This window comes from Echeneis naucrates, chromosome 7 (assembly GCF_900963305.1).
Source record: "Echeneis naucrates chromosome 7, fEcheNa1.1, whole genome shotgun sequence".
Taxonomy (NCBI): Eukaryota; Metazoa; Chordata; class Actinopteri; order Carangiformes; family Echeneidae; genus Echeneis; species Echeneis naucrates.
Genome location: NC_042517.1, coordinates 9,868,228 through 9,887,865, shown reverse-complemented (window position 1 = coordinate 9,887,865; position 19,638 = coordinate 9,868,228). Strand labels below are relative to the sequence as shown.

The 19,638-nt window shown below is 42.2% G+C and overlaps 1 protein-coding gene across 1 annotated transcript in view; it reads left to right on the top strand.

The window, feature by feature from the left end:
• Positions 1 to 4,711: 4,711 nt before the first annotated feature.
• Positions 4,712 to 19,638, top strand: part of prdm16 (PR domain containing 16) — a 167,779-nt gene continuing 152,852 nt past the window's right edge. Inside the window, exon 1 of the mRNA XM_029506118.1 lies at positions 4,712 to 4,948. Within this exon, the coding sequence (XP_029361978.1) occupies positions 4,912 to 4,948 (37 nt within the window). The 5' untranslated portion in view covers positions 4,712 to 4,911. The remainder of the gene's footprint in view (positions 4,949 to 19,638) is intronic.

Here is a 19,638-nt window from a genome sequence, read left to right as displayed (position 1 = left end):
TAAATGGCTGTATGGGTTTATGTTTTGGCCTGGTCATAGCAGCAGTGAGTCAGCAGTGTTTGAGCTGAGCTGACAGCTGAATGTATGTTTCAGCTTTTACTGAACTGACACACAATTAAATAGTCCCATAAAAGAGCTTTTACCAGTGTTATGTTGCAGGAGACTCGGAGTGTTAATTGATGAAGATTTATGTACAGTATTTACCAGACCTGCGACTAAATATGTCGCGAAATGATTCACGTTTGACTCCATTATTTCAAATCATTGCGGGCTTGAAAATGTTTATTTTCATGCATCAATTTATCTCTTCCACCAGCACCTGGAGTCAACATGCACGGTTGCAACTTTTATTTATTTAGTGTGTTCTCTTCTTTTTTTGCCGCTCTGCAAATGGTAGCAGCCAGTGAGCCTCCTGCAGTGTGTGCATGTGTAGGCTACGTGTGTGTGTACAGTCCCTGCCCTCTAACCTCTTTCATATTCCCGCTATCAGTAGCTGTGGTGCAGCTGACAGCATGTTAACAACGCAGCAAAAGGTCCCAAAGAACCGTCTTGGATTAGCGGTCAGACTTCCCATTTTCCCCGAGACGAAAAAGGTCCTGAACCCAATTAATGGCTAATAATTACTAAGGCAGCATCAGTGAGCGCTAGAGAGGAGGGAGCCACTCCACACTCAGCTCCACACACACAGCTCCACACACTCAGCTCCACACACACAGCCACACACTGCTCCACACAGCTCCACACACAGCCACACACTGCTCCACACACAGCCACACACTGCTCCACACACTGCTCCACACACAGCCACACACTGCTCCACACACAGCCACACACTGCTCCACACACTGCTCCACACACAGCCACACACTGCTCCACACACAGCCACACACTGCTCCACACTCAGTCCTCAGTGAGGAGGAAGGCCCTTATCCTCCTCACCGCCGCATTTATCCCTGTCGATCTGTCCGTGTGGTGGAACCCGCTGTTTTATCTATTTATTTTTTTCTTGCCTGATGCCAAAGCTGAGTGTCACCGTGCGGGTCCACACATCACACCTCGGGCCGCGGGGGGTTCTCAGTGTGCGTTTGCGCGCGCGCGTGCTTAAGCGCCCCGCCGCAGCCGGTGACCGTCTTTACGCTCCCATTACATCGACTGTGGCAGAATTACAGTTAGCAAATTTACAATGCTCACAGCGCTCACAAAAAGGGGCCCTCTGTGGCTTTTTGATGTCCCCTGGCCCGCGTCCTCCGCAGGCCGGACCCACGAGGTGCTCCGTTTCACATATCTAATGTGCGCTGATGTTATCTGCGCCCTGCGTCTAATCCGCAGACCCGGAGCCCTTTCCACCGTGGATAAAGCTTGGGTTTCAGCAGCCTGTGTGTGTGTGTGGGGGGGGGGTACATCCACCGCAGTCTGACCACACCAGGCTACAGTGTTATAAACTTCTGTATACCTCCTCCCCCTCCTTAGAATCTTTGAGAATATTTAAAAAATTCCCATCCATGTAGTCGGTAATAATCTGCAAACTGTAAAGTGAAATGAAGACTCAGTCTTTACAAGCAGGCCTTAACCGAGGACCTAATAATCGCTTCATCATTATGAGATTAAGGAAATTGAACCGATTGGACGCAAATTGTGTCATTCATAGTTTGGACAACCCGCCAAACAATCAGCCTCCACATAAAAAGCCCGAGTGCCTATGGGGCCTACTATAGGAGCGGAGGACACAATATGTTGACATACAAACTGCAGTGTGTTGGAGAATTTAGTGTCTCAGGTCAGCTGCACAGGGGTCACATCGTGTCCTTTCCAGTTGCTGTAAAGTCGTTAACGAAAAAGATAGAATAATAAAATAAGCAGCCGAAATAAAGGCCCCCAAATCTTTTCATCATTTATTCAACGGAAGCGTATCGTTTGTTTTTTTTTTTTTAACCACTTTCGACTCATTATAAATTGACTAATTAGAGAGATTAAAAAGCGAATGAGTGAACAGTCGCCCAGCTCTCTCTCTCTCTCTCTCTCTCTCTTTCTATATGTCTCTTCCTCAGGGACGGAGGAGGCTGTGCTGCATTCATGCGCTCCGCACTGCGGTGGGACAAACGGGAGGGTGGTGGGTGGGGGAAGCCACATTTCTGGAAAGCAAATACTCCAAAACACCAGGTATCCCCGCGCAGCCGTTCTACGTTAGCACAGACCCGTGAAAGGTGGGTGTTGAAATGATGCAGAAAAGTGTCCCCCGGCGGGTCAGAGTCGGGGAGCGGCCCGTCTCACTGCGAGCTCAACCGCGCTTAAAAAAAAAAAAAGGTGTTGCACCGAGTCTGTCCACCTCCATGTGCAAGAAATATTCACAGGCCCGAACCGGCTGATGAAACGATCTGGACTAGAAGGGAGGAGTTCTGCTGAATTTACCCTAAAAAAAGTTTCCCTTTGACTGAAGCCAGAGCAAGGACGCGGTATCGACGAACCAATCGTTTAAGAAAATGGATTATTGATAGTGTGTCCCCATGCTCCCACGCTTCCTTCAGATATCAAGAAATAGGAAAAAAATTCAACAAAAACTCCACACGACATAATTTATTTATCTATCGACCCGTTTCTTACTGTTTATTTGTTCTTACTGCGTCACAGTGGAGCTCCTGTTTTTACAGTGTCCTCTGTGTTTAAATGAAATGTGATTTTAAGGATTTTCACAGAAAAACTCAGGTATTTAATAAGGTGACGAATTCCTGACACATAGGTGGCCAAAGAAAACACTACTTTACACGCTTCCTTGCACTCTGTAAGAACCTCTTGATGCCAAGACCAACTACCTAATAAACAGATAATGTATGCTAATTACTGCTGATTATTATTGATTAATGATCAAGGCATTCATTTTCCTTCAACTCTTGGGAAAACATCCCACGGCAATTTCTGTCCAATATAGTCTGGACACGTGTCTGATGAAGTCGAGCCTTTATTCAAATCAGTAGTTAGTTAATGTGCATGATAATGAGCAACAAGCTACGTCTCAAGCATGAAAACCAAAGAACCGCCATTTATTTGCTTTTGTTGGATGTCATTGTCATCATCAGTTAAGGCGATATATTATATTTATATTTATAATTGTTGTTATTGTCAAAGTTATTTTTCCACTGTGGATTTGAAATGATTCCATAAAAGTGCAGTGTAATTGGTGAGCAGAGAATTGACGCCGCTCCTCTCAGTAGACTGCAGTTGCTCCATCACCACCGATCTTTAATAGGCTCCAACATAGAGCCGCCTTTATCCAGCCAAACTAGACAGAAACCATTCCCATATGACAAGTGTGCTGAAGGCCCAGGCACCACATGAATATGATGTCCAGTCTGCAAGCATCCGTCTCAATGAACTTTATAAAACTACTTTTAGAAATGAATACATACACATTCATTTTTTAATAAGGCCTCGTCGTTTCCTTTTTTAAGTTTTTACTTTACTCAAAAATTCTCCCAAAAACAGAACTATAATAAATTTATCAGTGCAATATAATTTATCTTAATTAAACTATTATCATAACATCTATAAATAATATTCTATCAATTATTAACTGCTAATATTAATGCCAATGATTATAATAATTATCACAATGCATAGCCGACAATATATTACAAATTTAAAATCGAACAAAATTTAGCAGTAAAATTTTTAAAGGGTAAAACAAAAGGTAGGCCTAAATTGGAACTTCAGTAATAACAACAGGTTAATAAAAATAATGCTGCAACACCATGTATTTGAGCTTGAGTTTGAATAAATAAATAAATAAATAAATAAATAAATAAATATATATGTATATATATATATATATATATATATATATATATATATCTTTTTTTATGGAACTCTAAAAATTACCTTTTGGTCCTTCAGCCTGCTGGATGCACGGACTAACCTAACGGCGGTCTCCTCCTGCCTGCAGGACAAACAAACAGGTGCAAGGCAAAAGTCAGTCACAAATACAAAGTGTGCAGCCTCTCCGCCTCAGCTCTTGTGATCTGCGCTTAACAGTGAGCAGCAGCACTTCTCCAAGACAAGAAATGCTACAAATACGACTGTTGCAAATTTGAACTTCTCCCCGGTGCGACGCTGGTGGAGGCTCCGTGCATGTGTCAAACAGCTGCTGGCCGCTGCTTGTCCTGGGGGCAACACGATTTACACACACACACACACACACACACACACACACACACGACCAAATCATAGCTTGTAAAGTAGAACTCCAATCCAGCCCTGCACATTTTTACGCCTGCATGTGAATAAATGAAGTTAAAAATAACCTCGGCAACCTGAGCACTTTTTGGCACAACGCATAATGAGATATGAGCTGCAGCAATACAAAGTCCACGTTGAATTTTATTTGAGCATTTCATGACAAAATAGAAAACACAGGAAAATGCATAATACTGACAGTAATATCATAACGATACTAATGATCAGGTAGGTTTCCGCTGCTGCAGGCAGACCTTGACCTCACCATACCTCTGTGGCCACCGCCGCTTGGAGAAAACCAAGTTGTCGCTGTTAAGGGGGTAAAAATCCAAGAAGGTGCTGGCAGGAGCTGAATGGGGCGGGTGGGGTGGGGGGTGAGTTGAGGGGGGACGATGGCCAGGGGGGAGGGAGGGAAGGTGAGATGTTGAGGAGAGCGCAGGAGGAGGAGGAGGAGGAAGAGGAGGAGGGGAAGAGATAAGTGATCTAAAGGGGAGACGATAGGACAAAAAAGTGATGATGATGAATACATTGGAAAGTTTTTTGGCCCCGGCAAGGGTGTCAGATTGAATGGCCTGTGCGCATGTGCGAAGGTGTCCAAACTGACAATGCTGGTGAGATGAAGATAGTGTTGTTGCTGCTTCTGGGCTCACGGAGGACGACGAGAGGAATCTACAAGCCGACAAGATGAGATCCAAGGCGAGGGCGAGAAAACTGGCCAAAAGTAGGTCTTCTTTTTCCACCCTTCTTATCGATTTCACTGGCCGGCTCCAAACTCCCGTTGTCGGTAGATGTCCAATGTGTCCTTGTCATTTGTCATATCCTTTAAAGAGGAGGGGGTCGACTCTTTGTCCAGAGGTAACTTTTCTGGCTCAAAGTGAGTCCACCGCTCCGGCGGCTCAGCCTGTTTCCCGGCACGCCGCGGTCCGGTCTGGGCTTCGGTGCTTCCCAGTGTCACAAAGTTTCATGTGTGATGAGAAACGCCGCTGGTGCTTTCGCTGATCTCACCGCTATAAAGGAGAGAAACGTTTCCGTGCGCTCCTCAGCTCCTTTACATTTGTGCGTTTTCGGGGTTTCTGTCGGAGGTTCATTGCAAGGCGGCAGATTGGTTTCCCAAGTTAGCGAGAAAGTTGTGGAAATGGATAGTAACTTTTTTTTTTTTTTTTTTTTTTTTTTTGGTGAGCCGTTCCAAGTCTTGTGAAATAATGTTCCCGGCTTTTGAAATAGTGGGCGCTGTGGCACCGCTGCTGTTGCTGCTGCTGCTGCTGCTCAGCGCACTCTTTCTCAAGCCTGCAAAACGGAGACGCCAAAGAAGTGCATTTAGTAAGAAGTGGCAACATTTTAATGCAGATTTTTTTTCTTTTTTCTTCCTTGAGTCGGTCTTGCTTGACCCGCAGAACGCATCGCTCTGTGCGGCACCTTTATCCGGTCCCAGGGCCTTCGGACTGCTGCTGACTGGTTCCTCCTCCAGGGAATGCCAATCAATAATGCGTCTTGTGCAAGAAAGCGCCCATACTACAACTACAACCACTACTTAGTGGACTGCTGCTCGCGTCGCACGGAAAATTCATGTATTCAGCTCTGTGAACATGAGCACTCTGTTGTTGGAAATGGAGCATGTTTGTTGTTTGACATTTTGTTTATTGTTGGTGGGTTGATTTATGCATCGCGTTTATTTACAGCGTCTTTTTTATTTAATTACTGCATGATTGCACTTTGTTTTCTACGGACAGCTATGTGGGTCAGTCTGGGGTTTTTGGGGGTTCGCGATTCATTTGAAAGACAATTGAACATTTGTGTGGAATTTGCTTTTGTTGTGATTGTTATGTTATATCCACAGTGAGTTTCGATTTGTATTTAAGTGAAAATGTAGATATAAATTCTCCCTCGTGTTTAGTTTGCGTTGCAAGTTTAGTCAGTTAAAATTATTCAATTATTTTAAAATATACATGTTAGTGTGTTTGTGTTGGGTCTGATTCCATGTTTACAGGCCTTTAAAAACTTTGTAACTTTGCCAAAGCCACTGGTCTCCTTCACTCAACATGAGCCTCGATCTTAATATTAGACATTAAAATATTTACATTTACATTTTAGGCCTTAAGTGAAATAAATATTTGTGCACAGAGTTTCAAACCAACCTGACACGTGTTTATTTGCACTTGTTACAATGTGTTTTAAAAAAAATATTATAATATTTTTTGCGAGTTTCATAGTTAATGCGTTCAGATGAGAATAAAAAGGCAAACTGAACAACTTTTTTATGTAACACATTGACATTCTTATTTTTTTTGCAATCATGTTTTTGTTGTTACGTTTGCACGGTCTCCACGAGTGGTGCACAGGGATCAGGACTGAGACAAAGCTGGAAAACAAAAGGAGAATAAGAAAGAAAGACACGTATCAGACGCTAATTGAGCTACTTTGTGAAAATACTTAAACGTGTCGAGGATCCTACTTCTCATCAGTAATTGCACTTGGTCTTGATCTCCAAACAGCCTTGATAGTCTGTTGATCCGGGTGCTAATGAACACAAATACCTGGCTTTGTGGCACCCTCACATCGGACCACTGGAAGTCCCTGCAGCCCAGAGGCCTCAGATCTGTTGTGCTGCAGCGATGGCAGAGTGAAAACAGAACAGGCATGAAAAATATCTTGTTCTTCTTAACATTCAAAACATGCAGACCCACAGCCTTTGAATGCAACGCGTGGGAGGATATTCCACTCTCGCCTTTTCTCCCCTCTTTTTTTTCCTGCCGCTTAGGCAAAATAGCCAAGTCTCGCCTGTAGCTGAGGACAGCAGCCCCGCAGCCACAGTCAGCAGCTGCTTTATCATTTTATGTGGAAGCTCGGTGTTTAGGCCTCTCGGCAGATTGCACACATGGGCCGCACGTTTCGACCATGGCACTGTAGAAAGTGGGCCCCCACAGCTCTGACTGAGGATGGAGGATGGATATGAATATGCGTGTGTTTTAATAGGGGCGCATTGATGTGTATGAGTAACTCTGGTTTATTTACACAGGCTCAGGCTTTGGGGTCAGGATTAAGTGAGTGTGAGTGTGTTTGGATGATAATGTGATATTACCCTCACAAATCATAAGTGTTTGTTTATTTATTTATTGTCTCGCTTTGGGTTTATTTTTTTCTTTTTTTATTTTTCAGTTTCGTTTTTTATATGACTGTTCTGGCTCAATTACTCACGTTAATATTTAGTTTGTTTTTCTATTATTTCAGTGAATAATAATTTAAAATCTGGGGCTCTACCTTGTGTTTCTTTTCATTCCACGTCATTTAATTTTTAAAAAATATTTTCCTATTTATATATATATTTATTTATTTATTCTTTTTCAATAAATGAATGTAAATCTTATTAGAACTTTAACACAAGAGCTCATTTTATCCAAGATAACAGCTTTGATATGAGACTTGGCCTAATGTTAACTTAATAACACAACCAAAGAAAAGGGCAGTAGAAAAATCATTACTTTCAGTGTGGCAAAGATCACTGTACCCAAACGACAGTGAAATGACTGCACCTGAGTGTTCGGTCTCGGTGCTTTCCATGTTCCACGCGTGTGCGGGTTGTTTGTGTGTAACACTTGGACACCTTGCGGGTTCTCTGATTCCTCTGGGAACATAAGTTGCTTTAAATTGGCTTTGCATCAATTAGGACTTCTGGTTGGAAAAGTGCAGCTTTTTTTTGTTTGTTTGAGTTTAGTTTTTTTTAGCCCGCAATTTTTTCACCGCACAGGTCACACAGACTCGCACGCGCACGCACACGCACGAGCCTGCAGCCGAGCAAAAACTTTCCAGGAAGAAACGGAAACAAATGTAATTTATTCAAACAAGTGGAGTTTTTTTTTAATCCGCTCTCATTCTGAATGAATGTAAACACAAGATTGATATTCTAAACCTGTTTTAGTTCCTGAAGCCGTCTACGTTGTCAAGTCATTAAAAAATTAAGGCAGCGCCACGCATTTATTTACTACCAGTTTCTTTCCTCTTTTTTCCTATTTTATTTATTTGTGCTATTTTTGCACAAAATGAAGGCACCCCAACACTGTGAGCAAACGGACACAATTTATTTTATTTTACTTTCATTCACCTTTCCCTGTCTCCTTCCCCCTTTGGCCTGCATAGACCAGATATTCTATTGATCCTTCACTTAAAGGTCTTTATTATTTGGCCTCCCAGTCATGAACTTGGCTTGGCTCAACAGCTTCTGATGTTTTGACAGAAGTCATAAAAGACAACCCATAACAATTAAAAACCAACAATGGTAGCTATGTAGAAGTTCTGGCCAAACGCTCTTTCTGGTGCAGGCTGGCTCCCATGTATTACTGCTGTACAGCTGTAATCTGTGTCAAATAGCACTGCTCCATGTTCACAGATTAGAGCCCACACATAAAAATGATAGGATCATCAAATGAAAAGGAAATGTAACGTAGGGTGGTTATTGTAATGTACCATCTGATATTTGTGCCCTCAAGAGATTTTAAGTCACTCAATTACAGCTGCTTTAACTTTGAAGTCAGAGCATCAGCGAGCTCATGAAGATGACAGGAATCAATAAATTGTCATTGTTGTTGATTACTCAAATTTTTATGATTTGAGAAGACATTTTTATGTGGTTTCTAACTGATCATGGTTAAATGATGATTAACTGCATAGCACTTTCAAACACAAAGCCAATTTCCAATTCAGTTTTAATTTCAGTTTGTTTGGCAATAATGCAAAATGAAAGTAGCAGTGAACTCTTTATTTTATTGCTGTAGGCTGTTCAAAGATAAAACAGTATGGGAAATCTGAGACTCCTGTGGTTCCCTGGATCCCATTTGCATTCATGTGTGATGATGTGAATGATCTTTGCACTACTCTGAATCAACCAACACTAGTTTTACAGTTTTAAATCTCTGTCTAAAATGACTTTGTGACTGCTGTGATAATCAGTCTCAAAGCTTTCTGCCCACAGACCCGAAGCATCGAAGGTGATATCAGATTGCCCCCCCTCCACAATTTCCACAAATTTTGTTCACCATCCTATTATGGCCTTGCAGTGATTTGTAAAATTAAGTTTGTGATACAGAATCAGTTAATTTGCTTTCTTTTTGATGTTGCTGGAACGTTTGGTCTGAGAATCTTTTGAAGAACTTAAAAATAGTTCAAGTGTTGAAAATGTATGCAGTTTAACTAATTGCATCAAACCACATTTGGCATGACCACACATGCTGCTTAAGTACGTGATTATGCAAGTTTATTGGATCTAAGTTCCTCATCCCAGCATGTGCACGTGTAGGATTCACTGGTGTGTGTGTGTGTGTGTTTGTGTGTTATTAGCAGTGAGACTCCTAGTCTTCTTTTCATATTCATCTGTGTGTGCTCTGTAAAATATTTGTGTATACTGTCGATCCTGTATGGATGAGTATGGCATCAGACACTTTTATTCATAACATTACCATATGTTTGCCAATTTGTACCATGTTAATTTCTCATAGAGAAAGTCACTTTAGTTATGGTTAATTCAATGTCAAGCCACTGTTTGTGTCAGAAACATATGGTCCACATTTGGTGCACATATTATGGTACAAATAAAGATGCATTGCCTTTTGTAACCATATCTTCAAATTTGCTGTGAGAGCAGACTCTTGAAAAATGTTCTTTCCTGTAAAGTCTTCCTATTACTCTGAAATGTGGAGGACAGTGTAGTCTGAAGTCTCAGTTCTGCTTACTAGTTCTAAATCTTTGAAAGAGTCAGCCAATAAAGAAAACTTTCATGATCTCTTCCACCTGTGCAGTGAATAAACTGAAGAAAGACTTAAAATTTAAGGAACTTGTTACTCTATGAATTACTGAAGCTCTAAAGCTGTAAAAAGGAGGGATTAATTTTCTAGAGGATAGTTCAGATGATATATTACAACTGTTTGTTTAAATAGTCTGTTTTACGACTGCTCCATGTTTTCTTTCTAAGTACAGTATGACTCCCTCTCTTCCTCGCCCGCTACTGTGAGTTCAATGCTTTTATTATTCAGACAGTTACTGTTGTAAACGTGCTGCTGTTTTGCCCAAATAATCCTTGTAAGAGAGACCTCAAAGAGACTAATCCGGTCAAGTACAAGTACTGTAAAATGGGAAAAAAACAAAAAAAAAAAACAACCCACTGAGAAATTTGAATGTTGGAGTGACTTCTGGATGGAGCCCTGTATGTCTACGCCTATAGAGATTATTGTGCTGTTTCAGCTCTTTGGTTCATCCACTAAAAAGTGTGACATAAAGCTCTTCCACAATCTTATGAAAACGTTATCATTTTGGATAAAGATATAGTAATAAAAGGTTTCATGATCAAATAAAATGACAATACACTCATATGCAATACAACTATAGTATCCCAATCTGCAGCTGACAGTAGTAGTATTTGGAGACAGTGCTTTGTATCTGGTTTTCAGAGTGAGAAGAAACCACCACAAGCAGGATTATGAATGATAAAGCTTAAAAATGTTTGAAAGACTGGTTTCATAGTTTCCTCCATTGAAGTGACAAGTGCGAGCACATTCAAAAACCGTACATGTGCAGTAATGCAGTTGTGTACACACACACCCACACATGCATATGCACACTTTGGAGGTGACAGATTTTTGGGCATTGGTATGATTTAACCCCAATCAATCACAGACTAGAAAGGTTGAGTGTAAATGTCATCCAAACAGCAGGAGCTGGCACTGTTGGCTGGCTAGGTGTGTGTCTGTCTGTGAATGTGTGTATGCATGTTGTGTGTGTCCTTTTTTCACAGTTGTTGGAGGTCCTGTCAGTGTTCTGAGCTTTGACCTTGGCCAAGTTTGGCACAGCAATGGGTGGGCACATCTTACACCTGAATGTGAACACACCCACACACACACCCACACACACACACACACACATTTCAGCCCCATGCTTCCTGCCTGGTCTCATGCTGGCTAAGTCAAATTTTGAGTTGACATACAAATACCATTGCATTAAGCTCTTGCACATGGCTCTAAATCCCATTCATTCCATTGATACGTTGTCCTCACATTATCCAGTTGGCAAATATGCCTCTTTCCCGCCCTGGACCATGACTTCATCTGTCATATTCCTAAAAACACTGCAATCTCGCAGTCATTTGGCAACAAAGACTGTGGTATGCCTAAGAGAGAGAGATATGTCCCTGTTTTCTTTTTTAGCAGCCCCCTGTTTTTGCCTCTCCTCATATCCTTCGTTTTCAGCCTACAGTTAGGGGCAGGTTCTGGTTTAAAAATAGCTGAGCATTGCACCAAGAGTGGTATGTGTTGGCAAAAAGGAGTTAAAAAAATAAAAGTCATTACACTGCAGTTAAATGCATTTTGTCTTGACCTGTGGCTGCTTATCGAGTTACATCCAACCTCTGCTGGGCCTTTTCAGGAAGTTCCATCCAGCTTCTCTGGGCTAAGAATACGCCACGGCTGCTGGAGTCCCATACCTCATCTTTAATTCTTGAGTACACTGATTAATACTAAATGATGATCTCTCTTTGTGTCTGGTGTGATTGTGCACCACCCGCTGCTAAACGGTGTGTGTTGTTTGCAAAACAAGTGGCAAATGTGTCGAGTCCCTAATTAGCCCGCTTAAGCAGCCCTCATGATTCCCCCTTGCATTGTGATATCCACAGGATTGCTCAGCATTGTGACTAGTCTTATCTGGGTCTAATCCTGATTTGTTTGGTATTAGCCTGCTTGCTTTCTCTCCCACACTCAGTCTTTCCTTTAATTTCTTCATTTGTCCTTTTCCTGCTCTGTTCCTTTCATCCATTCCTGAACCTCCTGTCCTTTTATGTTGTCCTTGCTGTCTTTAAGAGCACAATGTATCCTGGGATGAAGACAAATATCAGTAAATTACAAAGGGCTGGACAATCTTCAGTATTATTGTTGAGCAGTGTTTTTATATTTTTAAATTGTAAAGTGTTCAGTGTAATTTAATGTAATGCTTATATTTTCTAAACTAAACTACCATCTTCTCATTAATACAGTATGACCAAGCCTTGAAGTTGGCTAATGCAGTCACCTGATATCAGATTGTGAGCGAACGGTTTTTTTTTTTTTGTTTTTTTTTTTTTTTAACAAATAAGAGTAAATTTAAAGCCAAAGTGAGAAAAAGGCAACGTGCAAGTATAACTTAACAGGAAGTAACCATAAAACCCCCTTTTACCCACAGAGACTTGTATGCTTTTACAATTAATTCTCAGTGAATACCCCTTTTTGTTGTTGTTGTTCTGTTGTGGTTTCGCAAATTGTTGCTCATCTCTGCACAGATAGCCACAAACAAGAACACTCTCACACACACACACACACACACACACACACACACACACTACAGTTCCAAATCTGTCTGAGTCCAAATCTGGCACTGCTGATGACGGCCCATCCTGTCCAGATATGATAAGCAGACAAACTGCTCTGTCCCCTGGGCTGTTTGCCTGCCCGTCTCCTACATAGACAGTGGTGTGTCGAGGCAGCACGGCTCTAAACTCCCCCTGCCCGGCTTCCCTTTTATCAGACCGCCAGTTCAAAGTCTTGGCTCCATCTTCACTTCTATCTCTCCCACTCCTCCCTCCTGCCCTCCCTCCCTCACTGCTGTTCTCACTGTGTTTCACTATAACCACAAAGATGGGCACGCAGTGTCTCATTAAAGCGGATTATAGACATCTCTACGTCTCACAGGGGCCAAGCGGGACATTTCTCTTCTCTAGTCAACCCCCCCACGCCCTTTTCTCTCAGAGATCAGGTTCTTTGATTTGGCCAGATAAAGACCTCTTTCATGTCGGTGGGGACGGTTAGCGATTACACTGTCAGGCCCATCGTTTTGGTGAGTTTGACAAATTTGCCGTGCTGGGTGGGGCGGCTGTGGGGATTGTGCTGGGGTGGGAGGCTACAAGGAGATTCACAGTAATTGAGCTGTCATTATTCAGTGACCCTGCCAGGCGCTAGTGCGTCGGGCTCACCAGTTCTCTATTTGTTTAATACTTGGCTAACTTTCTTTGTGAGTATGATGGATAGAAAGAGCAGGAGGGAGAGGGGGAGAAAGCGGAAGCGGGGTACTGGTCCCCAGATGAATGCCTCTGCTTATTTGACCACCTCTCTTGAGTGCTGCTGTCCATGAAAATTGGCTCCACTACATCACCACAGTAAGTTTCTTTTCTCACTCAGCTCCTCCCTGGTACAACACAATTAGGCCCATATCACCGGCTGCCATTTATTTTCATACAAAATGAAAACTGGTGGCATGTTGATTACTGAACTCCCCAGAGACAAAAGACCACTATTGCTGTGGTTTAATTTCATTAAGTAGAGTGCGGTGCACGGGATAAATATATTAACAGCTCTCCCTCATTGCAGGCCCAGCATTTACCTCAGCCACTCTGTATGCTAAACAAATTCTGCACTTGTGCCAACGAGGAGTTGAAACTAATGAAATGGTTTTGTTAAGGTGAGACACATTTCTATGAAATTTTTGGGTGGATTTTGAACAACTGTTTCCTGTTTTCTGTGCTAATCTTTGATGTACCCATTGAAAAATGAATACATCTTTTCAACGTGTATTTTTATTTATAAATCGGCCACTGCTGAAGTTGCTGAATTGACTGTACAGGGTGTCTATAAAATCTCTTTACAATTTAAAACATTTATTACAAAAGCAAATGAACAGACAAGTATGTAGAAATTATTCTAATATGAGAATTAGATATTGAATTGTATTTGCTTCATTTAATACACCTCTACATGGGCACCATTAGTTGCACGAAGCACATCAAGACAGTACTCGATTTCTTGCCATGTTCGCTATAGCGTAGCCTCAATAGTGGTCGCAATGGCATCAGTACCCTTTCGATTTAGGTCAGTGACGTGGTGCAGCTTTGCTTGATACACGATATCTTTAATATAACCCCACAGAAAGAAGTCCAGGGGAGTGACCAGGGAATCGGGCCATTCCTTCCAAGGGTTAGGGTTAGGCCATTAAACACTACCTGTTTCATCAACAGGGTAACTGAAATACACAAATGCAATGTGATTAAAAACTTTGATAAAGACTGAGTACATGCAGCAAATCTGATTAAGATACCTCATAAATTCCCTTTGTGATAATTTTTTTAAATTGTAAAGAGACGCTGTCGACATCCTGTATATTTGAGATGTGGGTGTCTGGTGTGAGGGAGGGAGACAGAAAAGTCTTTTCCTGGCAGGATAGTGTGGTTATATTCGTCAAGAGATTTTGATGAAGGAAATAAGAGCTGCCCTCGTTAACCTGGAGTCAGATTGGTTGTGAAGTGATGAGTAGGGTGGAATGTGTGTGTGTGCACACTTGTTTGTGTGTGTGTGTGTGTGTGTAGATGTTGGAGGGGTCTTGGCTAAAACATTTCAAGATGGCCCATTAGCTGGCGCAGGGCCGTCCCCACCCGACACTAGGATTCCTCTGTGCTGACCCCCTCTCCTTCACCCCTCCACCTCTCAGCCCCTCTGTCCCAGAGGCCCACATCCTCATCCTGCCAAGTGTACGGTTCCAAAGTAACGATGAAGCTGCCTGCGTGTGAAAATATTGAATTGCAAAAACATCCCTGGGTGAGAGGGTGTGTGAATGGAGCTTTCAGCGCTGGGCCCGACCCGGGCCCTCCGCTACTGACTGACGGACAACAAATGGCATTTTGTGTCCAGAGAGAGGGAATGAGGGGACAGAGAGGGGGAAGAGAAAAGAAAGGAAGAGGAGATATACACCGAGAGGGGTGGGGGGGCTAAGGGTCTTGAGGTTTTTCAAGCCTCTTCAGTTTGGGGCCCTATATGCAGGTTTGAAATGCCTTATCACATGACTTGTCTGACCTTTGGCCCCCACTCAGCTAAGGCTGTCAGGCTGTTCTCCAATGGGGATCACAAAGCCATACAGCCTCAAAGGCCTCCATTCACCCCCCTGTGTAGCCATACTCCAAAGGTAATAGGTAAAAGTAATGTCAGTGACCTCCACTTTCCTTCACTCTGCAGGAGGGCAAAACTCTTAAGATACCCAGATAATGTCAAAGGTAGAGAGTAGCTATTTTGGATCCTTATCCACTGCCTCTATTTAGCTCCCATGAGATGAATTGAAAAGGATGCTAAGCTACTATTTTGTGACTAATTCATTGTCAAAGCAACATTTTATATATCATACCTCAAAAACCAATGGGGATTTGAAAGGAAAATGATAGAAATTATTAAGTAAAATGCAGCATTGTTTTCTGCTGTTCTGCGCTGGGAACATAGTTGTGTAACTCAGCTCCATGTGTTATCCAAGTGTGCGTGTGGGACATTAGTGAATTTCTGATGTCTCAGATGACTGACTGGGTCACAGTATGACCGTAACCTCCTGTCTCGCTTTGCAACCCACACACTGGCATCTCTCTCTCTCCCTGTCTCTCTCCTGACTGGTCCAGGATTCTTTCTTCCCCTCTCTCTTTCCCCTTCTTCTCTGGAACACTGGAGTTTCTCTCTCTCTCTCCGGTCTCCTTTGAAAAGATGCGGCGTCTTTGTCTGGCTTGATAAAGGATGCCATAGTTCCCCTTTTCCCCTTCTTTGTGGCCCGAGGCTGGCGGCTCCTGTAGAAGTGCAAATGGTATCCTCTCGGAGGGGCTATCCCCGCAGGCCCTGGAGGGCCCTCTCTCTCCTCCAGGCTTGGCTAATTACCACCCCACCACCGCCACCCAGCACGCACGCACGCACGTACACACACACACACACACATACACACACACACACACACACAGCCCCCACCAACTCCGTGGTCCCTGGAACCATGGACGGCACATTCCCACAACCAGCACCTGGCCTTCTTTTCTCCTGGTCTGCTTTGATGGCTGACACCCCAGCCTACCCCTCCCTCCTTCCTCATCCTCTTCTTCTCTCTGCCCCACTACCTCATCTCTCTTTTTCTCTCTCCCTTTAACTTCTCCTTCTCTCACATCTCTCTCTCTCACTGACTCTCATTAATAAGGTTTTAAATTGCTTTCTGACCCTGACAAACTGCTCTTGTTGAAAAGGGAGATGTCGAAGAGGGAGGGCAGCGGATGTGGGGTGGGGGTCAAATTCGTAATGAGTTTGTGTATCTATGGTCTATTATATATTTTGTCAAATTGGAGAAGTTTGCCCTGGGAGCACTCAACCTGCCCTGACTGTAACTGCCCTCAGACAAGGAATATGGTATTTTAAAAGAGAGAAAAAATACTGTGACTGTACAAATATACTCACCTAAAATCCAACTATTTGTTTAGAATGCTAAAACAATAATGAAAAAGGGGTTGCTACATCTTCAAGATTTACAAAAGTGAAGAAAAGAGGTGAACAGATTTGTGCGATTGGGCTCATGGTTGTCTTTAATTAGATTAAGAAACACAAATAAAATAAAATAAAGCAAAACTTTTTGTGCATTGATTACTTCACAAAAAGTAAAAAAAAAATAAATAAAAATTCGAATGCATGTTGTGGTCTGTGGTTAATAAAACTTGACCAGTGGCTGATGCAGATTAAGTTGGTTTTATTGCAAGACAGACACACACATGTACACACACGCACACACACAAACACATTTCTAATTTAGCTGCATACTTGCGTTCTACTAGCCATAGGCTTAATCAATAACCAGCCCCAGTGGATTTGACCAATTCATAGCTGGCCTTTGTGCAGTCTAGCGGTCCCGGTGAGGGCATTTGGACAGCTTTCTGAGGAAAACAAATAGCTCTATTACAAGCTGGCGTCTGTTTGATGCTCAGCATCCCAAAGGCAAAGTGCTCGGCCCTTATTAATTGTACATACTCCACATGGGAAAAGGATGGGTATACTTGGCAGAACGTAGGAGGAGTGCTCTGCAAATATACTAAATTCAATAATGAGTAATAACAATAACAAGTTAAACTGACAAATTTGCCCAAAACAATATTTATATTATATAATATATTAATAATATTTAAAGTGTGCTGATTAATTTAGATAGGAACCTTAAAGTATATTTGTTGAAGCATTTTATGTTTAGCATTTACTGCAATGAGATCTCTATAATAGTTTTAAAGAGTGATAAAATTAGATTGTTTAATTTAGATATTTAGAATTGAGTGATCTTGAGCTGAAAAATAAAAGAATCTAATTAACTTCTGTCTATCGATCAAAGACCAGTAGTGGCGGTCTCTTTCCAGCGATACAAGACATACTGATTACACACAACCACTCAACGGTCCCGGTCCACAGCCAGACCAGTTACACTACTGTAGCTGAGTTTATCTAGACTGGGATTACGTTAGTAAGGAGACAGGCTTTGAATGTTCCAGCAAATTTAAGAAAAGTTTCCGCTGACTTTAACGTTCTATCTGTATGCTAAAAAAAAATCACTGGAACTTTTATGTGACTTTTTAGAAAGTGAATTAGCTTAGCTGTAAGTATCTGTGATGATCTCCCATATACTGTTAACCCATATACTTTTCTAGTTATTACTGTTGGTTTTTGAAGCACAAATAGTTTAATCCAAGACAGCTTGTCTGAGGCATCGCCTGCCATCCATCCTAAGTGTCTCTCTGTGGCTGCCATTTCCCAGCCACAGCTGCCCTTCCCTGTACACTTCACACATCATCACCTATAGGACTTGAATGATGTCATCAACTGGGCTGGGTCTTCTAACAACAGTCATCATTTGGATGTTGCGTCTATGTTGGATCATTCGGGCATTCAAGTGAAATTCTACACTTGGATATTTTTACACTAATAGAGATCAATTTGTAACATTTGATGAATTCCATTTGTTAATTTTCTCTCAAAAACATTTTTATGGAGAATGTGTATGGACTTCCACTTACTTGAATCCTAACTGATAAACAGTGGCATTCATTTTAAGATGTTTGATGTCTTGTGGCTGACTGAAAAAATTATAGCATCATAATGGCAACTCTGCATCTCTGGGCTGACACTGAAACAGGACATCTACTGTTGGCATTCACTAGTTTCTTGAAAATTTTTAACTCCATTGCTTGGTCACTTAGACGCCACTGTCTTTAGGGCTTGAGATGCTACATTTAGTATTTCTAGTTTGGTTTTAGGTAATGCTTCCCAAGTCTTATGTCTACCTCACACTCCACCTCTCTCCTCATCAAGTCTAGCCACATCCTCTCTTTCGAGTGCAGAAAAGGAAAGAGGAAGATCCGGTTTCTGAATTGTGTTTTATGAGAGGTTGAAACGGCCACTTCTGCGGTTTTTGTCTGTCCGCGCTGACCGTTCAACTCTGAGTTCCTGAGGTTTTTGAGATATGTCAATTAAACAGATTTAATTGGGTATATCTTATTCCAAACACATGTTTACACTCTTGGCTCTGCATTTTGGTCGGCTCGGTAGGGGTGGAGGGTTTGGGGGGACTGAAGGCAGACAGCTGGCTGCTACTGTTATTTCTTTCTTTAAGCACCACCTTGGCTTTGTGAATGTGTTTCTCTTCATTTTGCTAAATCCGAGGCTCACTTGGATGACCACATGCGCACACACGCGCACACACACACACACACACACACACACACACACACACACACACACACACACACACACACACACACATACACTGACAGAGGCATCTTGTTTTTCAACCACACTGGAGAGCAGTAAGTGTTTAAGAATGGAACGGTGAAGCAATGACAAAGCAAACAAAAGAGGCAGGTGGGTTAGGCTGCTGCTGGCCTCTCTCTTTTTTTATACTCTTATGGCCTTTTTATTGTGTCCAATATAATAACTAAGGTTCTCTAAAACCTGAAATTTCTTGATTTGTCGTTTTGACACATTTATACAGAACAAGCCCAATAGGTTTTTAACTTTATGTATATTATGGTAATTGAGTTACATGAGAGCATCACTGCTGCTGAACAGTGATCCCCAACTTTTCCCTTTCCCTTTGACAGTCTTCCTATCTCTCTCTTCCCCATGTTCTGCTGTACTGGTTTTCTCTATTTTAATTATAACTTAGTGTGAGGTTTGCCTGCCTCTCTTTTGACACCTCGCTATATATCTGCCGGACACAGGCACAGGGACCAACAGAAAAGAAGGGCAGATTTTTGTTTTCAGAGGACTGCAGGGAACTTTGATGCCAAGTTCCTCTGCGGCAAAAGGCAAGGCCCTGACCCAGCACATCTGAGAGTACTTTGGTGAAATAACAGCAAATGTTTGTCTTGTATTGTATGGCACGCTGCTGGAGGAGTGTTAAAGCCCTTTCTTCCAGCGCCTAAAGCACTTCTTAATAAAATAGTCAAGAATAACTCCTTCACCTTAATCTTCTCCTCAGATTATTGCACTCAGGGCGGGAAATTAGCAGCAGGCCCACACGCTTCCCTCTTTCTTTGACACTGTTACATCTTTACTTGCAAGTCCCTCCTCCTCTGTCCAT